General features: G+C 41.9%; 1 protein-coding gene across 1 annotated transcript; it reads right to left on the bottom strand.

The window, feature by feature from the left end:
• Nucleotides 1–6,897: 6,897 nt before the first annotated feature.
• Nucleotides 6,898–14,679, bottom strand: LOC109882862 (BAG family molecular chaperone regulator 4-like). Its single transcript, XM_020474955.2, has 5 exons — nt 14,388–14,679; nt 12,125–12,247; nt 11,650–11,892; nt 11,290–11,544; nt 6,898–8,817 (listed from the first exon to the last, which is right to left on the bottom strand). The coding sequence occupies exons 1-5, from the start codon at nt 14,514–14,516 to the stop codon at nt 8,344–8,346; spliced, it is 1,224 nt and encodes a 407-aa protein (XP_020330544.1). The 5' UTR covers nt 14,517–14,679; the 3' UTR covers nt 6,898–8,343.
• Nucleotides 14,680–15,754: the final 1,075 nt, after the last annotated feature.

Below are 15,754 nucleotides of genomic sequence, written 5' to 3'. Positions count from 1 at the left end.
GACGGGAAAAAAGGAATCAAGAAATATTAGAACGAGCAATGTCAGAATATAAATATACACTGGTATACAAAACATTAAGGACACCTGCTCTTTATGTGACAGACGGACCAGGTGAATCCAGGTGAAAGCTATGATCCCTTACTGATGTCACTTGTTAAAATCCACTTCAAATCAGTGTAGATAAAGGGGAGGATACAGGTTAAATAAGGATTTGTAAGCCTTGAGACAATTGAGACATGGATTGTGTATGTGTGCCATTCAGGGGGTGAATGGGCAAGGCAAAATATTTAAATTCCTTTGAATGGGGTATGGTAGTAGGTGCCCGGTGCACCGGTTTGTGTCAAGAACTACAATGCTGCTGGATTGCTCAAGCTCAACAGTTTCCTGTGTATGTTAAAAATGGTCCACCACACAAAGGACATTCAGCCAACTTGATACAACTGTGGGACGCATTGAAATCAACATGGGCCAGCATCCCTGTGGAACGCTTTCGACACCTTGTAGAGTCCGTGCTGCAAAGAATTGAAGCTGCTCTGAGGGCAAAAGGTGGGGCTGCAACTCAATATTAGGAAGGTGTTTGGTATACTCAGTATACACTCAGTGGACAGTTTTTTTTAGGTATACCCATCTAGTACAGGATACTTTGCCTCCAGAATTTCCTTAAATTCTTTGGGGAATTCTACAAGGTGTCGGAAAAGTTCCACAGGGATCCATGTTGGTCCATGTTGAAGCGATGGCAGATTGGATGGCGGTACATTCATGCTGTGAGCAGTCCTTTCCATCTCATCCCAAAGATGTGCTATTGGGTTGAGGTCTGGGGAATGCGCAGGCCACTCAAGTAAACTGAAATCGCTGTCATGTTCCAGGCAATGTTTCTCCCCTCCTTAATTGTCCAGGGTTGGTGACCGCTTCTTCTTGTTTTTACCAGATAGGGGTGGAACCCGATGTGGTTGTCTGCTGCAATACCCGACCCAAGCCCGATCGGCCCGACATTATACATAGGGTTAGGACCGGGTAGGGCCTGTTTTTCATCAATAACTAGGGTATGTTCAGGGCTTGGGTATCACTAAATTGTTCATAAACATTTTGAAGCTGAGCCATTTGCTCGTGCTCTGCTACGCAGTACAGTCATATCTGACTAAGATCATAACATTGTGTCAAACGAGCTTCAACCTCGTCAAATATAAGAGAGATTATTTCACAGAAAAGAATAAGGTTCCTTGAATTTTGTCGGAGTTGAGTGACGAAAAGTAGCTAACAGCTCTCTCGTCTCTTTATTGAGCAGAGCAGCCCAAGCAGAGCCATTGCTCTGGATACTCACAGACTCAGGGCCGCCATTAGCTGCTCCTCTCCAACAGAGGAAGTTATTTTTGATTTCGGTCATTCCAGGTCTTACATTAAGCAGAAGCAAATTGGGCTTGGGTAGGGTAGGGCCTGAACCTTGCGGGCATGCCCGTAAAGGGCTCTAATATGAAGTGGGTAAAACAGTATGTAAACATTATTAAAGTGACCAGTTTTCAATGATTATGTACATAGGGCAGCAGTCTCTAAAGTGCTGGGCTGAAAACCCGGTGGTAGCCAGCTAGTAACAGTGACTAAGGTTCAGGGCAGGGTACAGGTTGTCAGTGATGTGCACGCCGAGGAACTTTAAGCTTTTCACCCTCTCTTTCATATTTTTATTGACTTCCCTATAAGACAGATTTCTCAGACCTCCAAACCATCAGTGATGTCTCAGACCTCTAAAGGGAGGTTCAACTGTACTGCCTTTTGCTATGGAACCCTGACTTGTTCATCAGTCATGTTTTTGACTCTCTCTCTACTGCATCTGCTGTCTGCTGTCTGCATCTGCTGTCTCGACCTCTGAATGACCCTGCTGGTCATCTATGATCGTTTGAACATCTTGAAGAACAATCTGGCCTTAATGGCCATGTACTATCTCCACCTGGCACAGCCATCAGAGCCTGGTTCCTGTCCAAGTTTCTGCCTTTCTAGGGAGTTTTTTCTAGCCACAATGCATTGCTTGCTGAATGGTTTTTTTAGGTTGGGTTTCTGTAAAGCACTTTGTGACATCTACTGATATAAAAATGGCTTTATAAATATATTTGATTGAAATTTGATTAATGTACAAATAATTCTACAGCCAGACAGTGTTAGGAAAATAATAACTTTCTCTGCTGAACTTTGAATACTGGGATCTATACTGCACAGAACTATAAACACAACATGCAACAATGTCAAAGATTTTACTGAGTTACATAGGAGGAAATCAGACAACTGAAATAAATTAGGCCCTAATCTATAGAGTTCACATGACTGGGAATACAGATATGCATCTGTTGGTCACAGATACCTTAAAAGAAATGGGCCTAACAATGGGCCTGAGGATCTCGTTACAATATTTCTGTGCATTCAAATTGCCATCGATAAAATACAATTGTGTTCGTTGTCCGTAGCTTATGTCTGCCTATACCATAACCTTACCGTCACAGTGGGGCACTTTGTTCACAACGTTGACATCAGCAAACCGCTCACCCACACAACACCATACTCGTGGTCTGTGGTTGTGAGGCCAGTTGGACGTACTGCCAAATTGTCTAAGATGACGTTGGAGGCGGCTTATGGTAGAGAAATGAACATTCAATTCTCTGGCAACATCTCTGGTGGACATTCCTGCAGTCAGCATGCCAATTGCACGCTCCCTTAAAACTTGAGACATCTGGCCTTTTATTGTCCCCAGCACAAGGTGCACATATGTAATGATCATGCTGTTTAATCAGCTTCTTGATATGCCATACTTGTCAGGTGGATGTATTATCTTGGCAAAGGAGAAATTCTCATTAGCAGGGATGTAAATTTGTGCACAAAATTTGAGAGATAATTTGAGAGAGAAATAAGCTTTTTGTACATATGGAACTTGGATCTTTTATTTCAGCTCATGAAACACTTTACATGTTGCGTTTATATTTTTGTTTAGTGTAGAATGCAAGTCTCCATACATACCCTATACCAACAATGTTGACAATGTTGAAAGGTTTATGACCCACTACTCAAATAGAATAAAAGAGAACCTGATATAATCAGAGACTTCTAGGTGTTGGAAGCTTTGCGGAGGTAGCCATACAGTTTGGTGTTGAAGTTGGTGAGCTGTCTGAGGAAGCTTCTGTTGGAGATTACACCATTGTTGTCCTTCACGGCACAGATGGCATCCACCGGGTGGATGTTTCAGCATTGGGTTCTGTTTCAGCATCAGGTAGGCCAGAACCAGGGTGGCTGAACGGCTCACCTCAACCGCACCGTGCACCAGCACTATACCTCAGGGAAAGATGGGGTAGAGAGCAGTGGAGGCTCCATAGAGGAAGGGGAGGACCATCCTCAGTGAGTTTCATAAAAATAAATGTAAAACATTAAAAAAGTTATTTGAAGATAAAACTAAATATAATCACATCACCAAATAACTGATTAAAACACACTATTTTGCAAAGGTCTTCAGTAACCTCCTCAGCACTCTGTAGGGTAGCACCATGGTGTGCATGGAGGACAGCTATCTTCCGTCCTCCTCTGGGTACATTGAATTCAACACAAAACCTAGGATGCTCACTGTTCTCACCCCCTTCCATAGACTTACACAGATATTATGACAACTTCTGGAGGACGTCCTCCAATCTATCAGAGTTCTTGCAGCATGAACTGACATATTGTCCACCCATTGAATGGATCAGAGAATGAATTTAGTACTGAAAGCATAAGCAACAGCTAGCTAGCACTGCAGTGCATAACATGTAATGAGTAATTGACTCAAAGAGAGAGAAAGATAATAGTTGAACAGTCTTCCAAAATAAAGGAGAGGCAAGAGATAGTGAGCAATTTGTTTTCACTTTCACTTACTTAGCTAGTAAATGCAGCTAGCTAGTTCAGCCAACTGAAACACCCTGCTCAACAGAACGATGCTATGTTAGCTAGCTGGCTATGACTATCCAACACAACACTGGAACTCTTCCAAGTCAAGGTAAACTTCTGGTTTTATTCATTTATTGCCACCGGGGCCCGCCGGTGTAACTGCTTACGCATTAGTAAACCCAATACAATCATGCAGTAACGTTACAGTGTACAGTCAATACACTGTAACATTACTGCAGGATTGTAGCGGGTTTACTAACGCGCTAGTTCTATTAGCTATGCTGACTATGACATTACTTTAGCTAATATGGTGACAACGATGTAGGCTGTGTGTAGCAGTTTGGCTTGGAATGTTTTTTTTCCATCTGGTTACATACAGCTGATGTGTTGTGCATTTAAGTCCACCAGCGAAGGGAAGAGTTGATATGAGTGCACATGCGAGAAGGAATACAACGTGGCTGCTATGAAAGTGAACTGTGTTTACGCTTGATCGGGGTGTATTCATTCCTATGATTCTGTTGAAAAAACATTTCTTATAAGGAACAAAACAGGGATAAACCTATCTGAATTTGTCTAATAGAAACTGTTGGACTAATGATTACACCCTATATCAGCTAGATGCAGGCAAGAGTGTGCACGGCGGTATTGAATGTCACAGTCAGTGCATGTGTCTATCACCGCAAATTTGTCTCTCAACCTATGTGGACCTACGTTGTAAACTTTCATTCATAGGCTAGGTTATAGTAACCTCATGATGGGTATAGGGAAAATGTTAGTATCATGTAGTAGCCTAAACCTCTCTCTATTACATTGAACTGGGTGAATGGAATATGAATGACAGTCATCCAATATGCTTTAATATAAATAAGGCCATGCTTATTAAAAAAAATCTTCCTCCATCTTAAATGGAATCTACCGCCACTGGTAGAGGGTAGAAAGGGGGAGGGGGAGAGGGGAGAAAGAACATGGATTTTGCACACTAAGCACAGTGTGTTCACTTCTCCTCTGGAAACTTTTGCCTCCTTTTAGATTGGCCTTTCAGTGTGTTGCAGATAGAAATGTCATGTTGGCGAAGGAAACAACTCTTTAATGTACATTTCATCATACACTTGGCCATACCACACTTACTATACAGGCATTCCCCAATGTAACAACTTCTTACTCTGTAACAAGCTAGTACTTACAATGCTAGATGGAGTATCACTATTGAACTCACAAATTTTGCAACGTTCCACTTTGCTGAACCCAGAGGGCCCAGTGTGTGAATTCAGCGCAGTCTGGAAGTTGACAATCATGTAAAATATACAGGAGTCGTGGGCCTCCATGCCAAGGTACTTGATGTTCGTGCCCTGGTATGTCTCCGCCCCTTCTTGTCATTTACTGTGGTCTGCGTTCAAGACATGGGTGACACGATGGTTTGCCAGCTGGGCGACGTTCATAGCACTGTCGTTATGAAAACCACAAGTTTCAAGTTTATTAAAAAACATATTTCACAACTATGAAAATACTGTAGATATTTATACATGTTGAGGACAGGTCTAGAATAAACAAATAAATACGGTCTACAATGGACAAGTCATATCCAGGGCTGTGTAGAAACTCAAAGTTCTAGACACTGAAGCCTGGAGTTGATGCTAGATCTATAGAGAGATTGCCAGTTATTTGCTCTTATACAATCTGATATTATACAGAATTCACACTGCTGACGTCCACTTTGTGAACAGTGACCAGATTGGCCTATGCACTTTCACGATACATAACTCTGCTTTAGAGTGCATGTTACTTTAGGGCCCAAGTGCTTAAAAAAAGATTTACAATCCGCTCTCCTCACACCTGAGCCTTGTCCAAAACATGCCTTGGATTAATCTGTGGATCAATTCTTGTCCATTTTTCCTGACCATATTTTCCAGTCAACCAATATAAAAAGGACAGGTATTGTCACTGCACTTACTGGTCTCCAATGTAAAGTCTGCGCCACACTTTGTCTGCATGGGTGATGATGGCTTTCCCAGTGAAGCGCAGTCGTTCAATGTATGTCGTTCTGTCCTTGAGCTGTTCTTGTCTATTGATTTTCTGTATTGTCATTCTGTATTGTTTCACGTTTTGTGTGGAGCCTAGAAAGAGTAGCTGCTGCTTTTGCAATAGCTAAATGGGGATTCTAATAAAATACCAAAACACTGCCAGCCCTGGTGAAAGGTCAATCTCCACCTAACGAGGAGGGTGTCTGTCGTTCCAGAACAGGTGTAGTTGAGGTCAAATCTTTTTGTTTGGCTTCTAAAGTAGACAAATCTCTGCTACAATACCTCCATAGGTTACATAGAAATCCAGTTTCTCAAAGTGGTTTGAAGCCCGGTCCGACAGTTGTTGTTGTAGCTGCTGCCACCTTTCAGTGGAACTGGTTTTGGAAAGGGTAGTGTAAGGCTAAGCTAATCATTAGAACCATATAGGCTCCTATGGTTAAGATTAACTTAGCCTTAAAATGCTTTTGAGAAACTGGGCCCTTTAAAGCAGCAAAACTATTGATTGTAGATTAGTTTCAAAGGAATCCTGATGAGGAATAGAATGAACAAGTGTAGGATTAATAAAGTTGGTTTGCTTCAGTGAGTCTTCAAAGCCTTCTGACACACTGTCCCACAAATCAAATTCAATGAGTGTTCAAAATTGCTCAGCAAGAACATATGTGTTCACACCTTTTTAAAAAGATCTGAATGCTAGTAGTCAGGCAATGATATGTGCGCAGACATACACAGCAGTCTCAACTTCACTAAAAGACATGACATTTTTCTCATGGCTGGTTATTCTGAAAATAACATTTTTTAGGGAGGGAAACTATTCACAGAATTATCTAAATGGCATGTGCTTTGTCTCACCATCAGCACCCCTTCATTCAAAAATGTCCGTCATTCTCTCTCTCCCACCTATAAGATGACGAACTCTTGTTAATTGTGAGTGTTTACAGTATGTTTTCCAAAAAGACTACAATTGCATAAATACAACATATTAAAAAAAAGTCCTGACATTTAATGCAAGTCCTCAGTTTGAGCTATAGTCACTTCTAAAATCAGTCAGGCAAATATTTCCATCTAAACGTTGGAAACATGCACTTAATCAGAAACCTCTGTAGACATGACCTTTTACAGGTCTGTTACACACACATCAATCGAACTAATACGCAATAATCTTAACACACAAAAAAAAATACCAGCACATGGGAAAAAAAAGTTACTAATATGACAAACATAACATTTTGTTCCATGCAAAGCTTTAGAGATTGTTTATTTTTTAAAGATTTGAAAAAGCACCTGCCGATATTATGGCACTTGTGATTTATAAGAACCGATCACAGTCTAGGAAATCGTTGATCCAACCTCCTCATCCAATACTTTGACAATGCATCCTTCGTTTCCTCCCTCAAATAGTCACTGGTCCGAGACTGGATTGGTCAAAAATATGTGGTAGAATGGTCAGAGATCAGTTTTCCTTTTCATCCTTCTAAAAACTGATCCTAGATCTGCACTTAAACTGTCTACCACCAGTCAATGGAAATAGCATTGTGAAGAAGTTGTAGACCAACTACAAAACAGTACATACCAGGGTTGGGATCAATTCCATCTATTCAGAATGTGATTTGAAACTTGCTCAATATTTTAATTGTGCCAATTCTCAATTAAGTGGATTTCAATACATTTCTTTAAAATCGACCACATTGAAAAGCAATTGACCCTACCTTTGTATATCCTGAAGTGTCAAATAAACAGAATACATTACCCAGTACCGATTTGGAAGGCTGTGTGTGTGTGAATGCACCATTTGATTTCTGCTTGCAATGAGAAGTGGGTGACAATGTTGGGGTGAGTGATAAAGGGGAAATCTCATGGCAGTGCCATTAGTTCACATCATCTAAGAAAACATGGTGAATGGAACACATGGCCTTTAACCACAGATCTAGGATCAGATCAGCCTACTCCAAATCCTAACCGAAAACTTATCTGATCCTATACCAGTGATTAAGGGGAAATGTCTACCTACTTCGAAAGGAACATGGCGACACTACATTGCACGGGCATAAGTATGACATAAGACGCTTTAAGCAGTCATGGACACTAATGTCGGGTTATGAAAACTAACCCAACATCATAACTTGATATGTACAACCATTCAATTTTCCATCATGACTACTTTGAAATGGCATCTTATGTATGTTGTGATCACACCTGCATAAAGTATCCAAAGCTAGCCCGATTCCAAACCAAACCCTTGTTGACAATCAGCCAATCTAAACCTTTCCGATCCGGGAGGTATAGACAACAAACAAGGACTTAGAATTCATTGGAGTCCTAAGGGACCGGTTTAAATCTGAAATAAGGCCCACAACCTGACTGTGGAAGATTCAAATGTCACAAGAAAAGAACAGTAAGACCCGTCCATATACATAACTGGTTCAGTTCAGAAGGCCTTTTTCTCCAGCCGGTCCAGTATGGCCTGGATCCTCTGCACAGCCTCCTTCCGGGCCTGCCTTACCACTTCCTGTCCCTGAGTCTCCACTGAGTCCAACACCAGCAGCTCCTTAGTAAGCAGTTCCTCTAGGTACCTGTAACTCTTGTCCGATTTTTTACCCACAAACTCGTCCACATCCTCATGGAGCAAAAGCACCCGGGCCATGACCTGCTGGACTTTGGCCAGGCTAGGGTTGTGGATCACTCCCTGATGCTGGGCTGGAGCTGGGATTGGGGGTGGAGGCTCACCCTGGGAAGGCTTTGGCTCCTGCGCCCCTCCTCGCCCTGGTTTATTGTACATCTGGGGAGGTGAGCTGAAGTCGACAGGCTTGCCATTGGTGGGGTTAGGGGAGTGGGCCAGTCTGGGTTTGGGTCCCACCTGTGGGGCACGCTGGTGCTGGTGGGGTCCTGCATAGTGCTGGTCCTGAGGAAGTAAAAAAAGATTGTCTTAGACCAAGGGTGGGCAAACAAACTTGTTGGCTTGAGGGCCACATGATTTTGAAATTCAATTTGTTCCTCAAAATACATGTGCAGGCTAGAAAATACACTACTAAAAGTATGTGGACACCTGCTCGTCAAATATTTCATTCCAAAATCATGGGCATTGATATGGAGTTGGTCCTCCTTTTACTGCTATAACAGCCTCCCCTCTTCTGGGAAGGCTTTCCAGTAGATGCTGGAACATTGCTGCAGGGACTTGCTTCCATTCAGCCACAAGAGCATTAGTGAGGTCGGGCACTGATTTTGGGCGAGTAGGCCTAGTTTATTTTACTAGGCAAGTCAGTTAAGAACAATTTCTTATTTACAATGATGTCCTACACCAGCCAAACCAGGACGACGCTGGGCCAATTGTGCACCTTCATAAGGGACTCCCAATCATGGTTGGTTGTGATACAGCCTGGAATCGAACTAGGGTGCCTGTAGTGACGCATTTAGCACAGACATCCTTAAACCGCTGCGCCACTCGGGTGCCCAAAAGTGGTGGTTCCACTGGGGACAAATCAGGTTCTTCCACAACGATCTCGACAAACCATTTCTGTATGTACCTCGCTTTGTGCACAGGGGCATTGTCATGCTTTAATTGGCACTATGCATTGAGGGAGGTAGCGTTCTCCTAGCATCCGTCAAACCCAGATTCGTCCATCAGACTGACAGATGGTGACGTGTTCTCTGAAGTGATGAATCACACGTTTCCACTGCTCCAGAAGCGCAATGGTGGCAAGCTTTACACCACTCCAGTCGACGCCTTGTATTGTACATGGTGATCTTAGGCTTGTTTGTGGCTGCTCAGCTATGGAAACCCATTACATGAAGCTACCGACGAACAGTTCTTGTGCTGACGGTAGTGAGTGTTGCAACAGAGGACAGACAAGTTTCACACGCTATGCATTTCACTCGGCGGTCCAGTTCTGTGAGCATGTGTGGCTTCACGGCTGAGCCGTTGTCACTCCTAAAAGTTTCCACTTCAAAATAACAGCACTTACACTTGACCGGGACAGCTCTAGCACGGCAGAAATTTGACGAACTGACTTGTTGGAGAGGTGGCATCGTATGACGGTGCCATGTTGAAAGTCACTGAGCTCTTCAGTAAGGCCATTCTACGGTTTGTTTGTCTATGGAGATTGCATGGCTGTGTGCTTGATTTTATATACCTGTCAGCAACAGAAGTGGCTGAAATAACAGAATCCACTCATTTGAAAGGGTGTCCACTAACTTTTGTATATGTAGTGTATATTAGGATGATTATCATTTCAACCTACACTGAACTAAAATATAAAAACGCATGTAAAGTGTTGGCCCATGTTTCATGAGTGGAAATAAAAGATCCCAGAAATGTTCCATAGGCAAAAAAAATGTATTCTACCAAATTGATCACAAATGTATTTATATCCCTAGTAGTGAGCATTTCAAATGTTCCAAGATAATCCAGCCACCTGACAGATGTGGCATATCAAGAAGCTGATTAAACAGCATGACGAGTACACAGGTGCACCTTGTGCTTTGGACAATAAAATGTGCAGTTGTCACATCACAATGCCACAGATGTCTCAAGTTGAGGGAGCGCGCAATTTGCATGCTGACTGCAGGAATGACCACCAGAGCTGTTGCCAGAGACTTAAATGTTCATTTATCTACCATAAGCCGCTTCCAATGTCATTTTAGAGAATTTGGCAGTACGTCCAACTGGCCTCACAACCGCAGACCACGTTTATGGCGATGTGTGGGCAAGCGGTTTGCTGATGTCAACGTTGTGAACAGAGTGGCCCACGGTGGCGGGGGGTAATGGTATTGGCAGGCATAAGCTACAGACAAACACAATTGCATTTTATCGACGGCAATTTCAATGGACAAAAATACTGTGACGAGATCCTGAAGCCCATTTTTCTTTAATGCATCTGTAACCAGATGAATATCTGTTTTCTCAGTTATGCGAAATCCATAGATTAGGGCCTTATGAATGTATTTCAAAATTGGCCTATTTTCTCATTTGAACCGTAACTCAGTAAAATCAATGAAGTTGTTGCATGTTGTGTTTATATTTTTGTTCAATATATTTTTTAGACATTAAAATGTGTCCTGGAGTGTTTTTCTAAAACCCAAAATAACAATTGTAATATTTACTAGCCGGTGGGATGTGGCCTGCGGGCCGTAGTTTGCCCACCTGTCTTAGACGACTAGTGTATAATGAATGAATATAAGTTATTAAAATTCAGACCCAAAACAGCTACGGTACCAGAGGAAGTATTGAGCTTTTATCTGACATATCCCCATTTCTTCCAAGAAGTAAATTAGGCCCACTTGGATTTTATTTCAGAAACAATATGTGCAAATAAAGGAGGTGAGACAAAAAGCCACTTTAGGTCATTGAGATGCATCCCGTGTGTTCCACATGTACCTTGGCTTCATAGGAGGATGGGGCTCCAGTGCCTGTCCCTGGCCATGCTGGGGGTTGTTGGGGGTGGACAGGGGTCCCATAGTGGCTGTCTGGCTGCCACTGCTGGTGTGAGGGCCCATACCCACCCGAGTGGGCCCAAGCCTCAGCCTGCGGCCTATGGTGAATGGCCTGTCCAGTGGAGTATGGGGGGTTTGGTGGCAACGCAGGACCACCTTCCCCATAGTGCGAGTAAGACCCAGGAAGATAGCCAGAGGCCTAAAGAAGATCAAGGTATAAAATAGAAAACAAGATCCATTATACCCAACTGCCTTTACATCAGACACCATTAAACACTGCCCTGTACTGGTTGAATAAACTTACCCCTTGACAGTGTGGTCCAGGATAGTGGGGGTGCTGATGTTGGTGCTGGGCGTGTGGTTGTCCTGACCCCCCTGTGCTCTGCTCTGGTCCTGGGCAGCACTGGCTAGGGTACTGGCCTGGGGCCTGCCTGGGAGGCATCTGGTCTGCACAGTAGAATGGGTTGGACGGGTGGAAAGAACTTGCCGGATACTGGCCTGGACCAGGGTTATAGACACTGTGGCCATTTGGATATGCTTGCATTGCCTGGACAGGGAGCGAGGGGGAGAGAGAGAGAGAGAGAGAGAGAAAGTGTGTGCCTACATCCGTAAGTATGTGAAAGTGCATGCCAGACTACCGGTCTGTTAAAGTATGTGTGCGTGACAAAGTGTCACAGAAGGCCGAGAGCACTTTAGTCTTGAGATAAGGAATTCATTCCCATATATAGCCTTGGATTTAGAGGGCCTTTGCTATGACATAACATGAGGCTGTACTGCACCTGTGGGTTGTAAGGTGGCTGCACGTCAGATCCTGAAGGATATGCATTTGCATAGTGCCCTGCTGTGGAATGTGACTGGGGGTACCAGTAGTTTGAGGAGTAACCAGGGTATTGGGAAGCATCCTGTAAGCATACGGGGAGAGATTTATTTACCTGGCCTCCAAATCAGCACAGTTTGAACTAGTCATATTGACCTGAGTAAACCGTAACCCTAGACTTGTTTGACCAAAGTATCCAATAGTCAAATGCAGCAAGACTGACACTGATCGAATGTAAAAATGTTTCCTACTGTATTACATAATAGCTAGCTAGCAGCCATCACACAACATTAGCTAGTTTTGATAAGAGCACCGACGCTCGTTCTGAATATTAACACTTGCTTGCCGTTTGGTTTTGTAAACAAAGTAAAGTATCTTTCATATCAGCCTAAATTACTACACAACTTAATAGGATTAGGGTTCCCACGCTGACATGTTTCCATGTTACAGTGCTTGTTTATGGAAAAACAGAACATGTAAGGCCCTTGGACTATAAGAGGTAATGCAGGGAATGACTGCCCCCAGGTCTGAGGTAAACACAGGCTTATAAAAGTTTTGTTCTATAAGATAAAAGTCATGTTAACTGACAGATATTATGAATTATGAAGCCTTTGTGGGTTCAATTTTTTTTTATATAACTGCTTCAAAACTCACAAAAAAAGGTGAGGTTAGCTGATGAAGATTCTCATAGTACAAAAAGTATAAGATCTACGTCTGTGTATCCCACACTCCTTATTTTCGCCGTTTATCCCAAAAACCCTACAAAAAACAAATGTACCCTTAGGCTTCGTTCAAAACCATGGCAGAGTTGGTGCCTACAAAAATAAGCCATTACTATTGCTCTCTATTCTCATCAGAAACAAATGTGTTGACGTTAAGTCACCGATGGTCTATTGCGGTGTTCAAAAAAACTGGGAACTAGAAGAAAAAAAAAGAAGCTTTGACTGGGCAAAATATTTTTTTACTGTCATCCAACTTGGAATTCCAAACAGGAAACTCGGGCATCTTTCTACAGCTTTATTTATTTTTATTTCCAGGTTTAAAAAATGTATAATTATTAACAATAAATCAATACAGGAAGTACATGTAGGAACACGTGTGTGTATATATAAATAATATACAAAGGACAATTGGGCTAGGGGGTACAATATCACATTACACAAGGACCTTACTAAGGGACATAGATTTATAAAAACAGCTTTTTGTTCATATAGTATTTAATTATATAGTTCAATTTATTTTTGTAAGGTAAGAAAATGTGCTCTTTTGTTTGTAAATGTACATTTGTGAATGTGAAATTTGGCCAAAAGAATAATGAAATTAATGACATAAAATAGTTATATTATTTATATTGTAGGAAAATAATCCAAGCAGTACATCTCTCCACAATAGTGTAAAATCTTCATAAATGTGTTCTGATGTCTTGCCACAGTTTCCTTACATGAATATAATGCCCAAAAAAATGCAACACCATTTCTGGATGGTCATTACAAAAAGGTACAATTTGAGTTGATGTATTCCTTAAACTTCTTCATATAGTGGTTGGCAGGATAATATTTAAGAACAATTTTAAAGGAAACTTCCTTAATTTTGTTAACAAGTAGGTATGTGGCAACATTCAACTTTTTCCAACAGATATTATCACTAAATCCGTTCCAATAAAGGCATGAGAAGGTATAGATACCACATCCTGATTTAACAGGGGTTGTATCGCTCAGTTGTTGAATGGACCAAAATGGGTATCTTTCTACAACTCCTTTTGCGACCTGAATATGACTGACGTCATGATTTGACCTCGTTTTCCCCTCAAGTTCCTAGTTGTCTTGAAAGCCCCATAAAAAAAAGTAATGTTAGGACCCTTTGGTATTGGACTATTAGTTATAGATACCTAGTTAGCTATGCATTGTAGTCTCAACTGTTTGTCTAACTAGGCTATTTATCATATACTACAAACGAGATAGCTAGCTAGAAAATCTCAATGTCAAATATAGCTAAGCAAGCAGTATTGCAAATCTTACTAACTAGCTAGATTGGACGTACTGTCAGAAGACGGCTAGCTAGATAACGTTAGCTGGCTAAAATGTAGGCTAGCTAACTAGCTTGAGCTAATGACGTTAAATGTACACAGTACGAAACAAAGCTTGTTTACTGACATTAACCCGTGTGTTCTAAAATTAAAAACACAAGTACGTGTTGATATGAATTAGCTACACAATGTGACTTACCATAGCGTTACTCCAGTTCACGTTATTATTTTCTGAGTTGTAATTTGAAGGCCAGGCGGCTTTGGGATTCGACGGCATTTGATGATGCATAACCCAAGCAGCGTCCCCAGCACTCCTGTCGTTTGCCATACAAATAATCGTGATACAATTAACTGTCAAATAGGATAGACTGATATTGGGGACAAAACTGCTTTATTGAAACGCTCCAGTTAATGCATTGATCATGGACAGCAAAGTATGGAAACGTTTGAATGACAAGTATTTTATGCTTTGCCCCTTTAATTTTTCGCCCCTCCCTTTTCCCTTTTCACCACGTGCGTCAGTAGAATAGGTCGTTATCAATAAAACGTCACAATAACGTGCAGAGCGTTCGATTAGTATTGTTAAATCAATTTGAACTATTTGGTTGAAATATCATCACCCCTTGAAGAGCATCGTCAGAACTCAACATTTACGATTATTTCATGCAAAACAATTGTTTATATTTTGCTCTATCATAGTTATACCACAGAATTTCTAAACACAGACCACAACGTCGCAAGACTTTCGAGAACGCTTGCGAAACAGACCAGGCAGGGGTTTGGAAGTCAATGAGAGAAGTGAAAAATGATTCCTTTAATTGTTAATTTTCTCAATCTAAAGAACAACCTAGATTCGAGACAATTTCTTAAGTAGTTGAACGTGTTATTACTTCAACCTCGTGAAAGTGAGAAACTGAAAGGTTTTTATTTTCCTCAAAAACAACTTTATAGCGAAGGAGTGCCTTTTGATTTTGACCACCTGCACATGCGCAGTTCGGCGCGTGTTTCTACGCATGAGTTTAGACAACGTCGCCATGACATCGCCAATCTTTAACAATCTAATGTTGAGATGGAATTGTCAATCTGTAAAGCAGAAGCCAGGGGATTAATAAGAACAGTGGTTAAAAAAAGTGGCAAGAGTTGTGGAACAGGGAGAGTAAGGGAAGACACCTGTATAAGATCCAGGAAAAGGTGGGGACGGGGTGGTCCTCAGGCCGAGAGAGAGGGGAGGAAGGAAAGCGTAGTCACAAGGCTGAGACTGGGACAAACAAGGCTAAGTAGCACATTGAAAGTGGTGGGGAACATCCGACTTCACTGTCTCTGGTGCACACTCCAGTCCAGTTGCTGGCGATGATGCACCTTAAAGTTGGTTCAAAATTCAAAAGGCACTCGAAAATCCGAGCAATCTCTTTGCAGGTGCATGGCAACCGTTGAACAAAATAAAGGAAACCGCACACTGCTATTGGTAGTATCACTGATATTTAATAAGCTTAAGTAACGGTATCACGGCCCTCGTCAGAGCTTTTGTGATTTAAAAAAAAATTAGTACCCTTATGTAGACCTAGC

The sequence above is a fragment of the Oncorhynchus kisutch genome, linkage group LG3, assembly GCF_002021735.2.
Source record: "Oncorhynchus kisutch isolate 150728-3 linkage group LG3, Okis_V2, whole genome shotgun sequence".
NCBI classification, from domain to species: domain Eukaryota; kingdom Metazoa; phylum Chordata; class Actinopteri; order Salmoniformes; family Salmonidae; genus Oncorhynchus; species Oncorhynchus kisutch.
Note: the sequence above shows the minus strand (reverse complement) of the source record. Positions and strands in the feature narration are given on the sequence as shown.

Bases quoted from the DNA above. Each gene is read 5' to 3' on its own strand.
- LOC109882862 (XM_020474955.2), bottom strand. From the start codon at position 14,516: ATGGCAAACGACAGGAGTGCTGGGGACGCTGCTTGGGTTATGCATCAT. The intron at 11,893-12,124 runs GTGCAGTACAGC...CTCCCTGTCCAG, and splicing joins AGCCACCTTACAACCCACAG to GCAATGCAAGCATATCCAAA. The intron at 8,818-11,289 runs GTACATGTGGAA...TTACTTCCTCAG, and splicing joins CATCCTCCTATGAAGCCAAG to GACCAGCACTATGCAGGACC.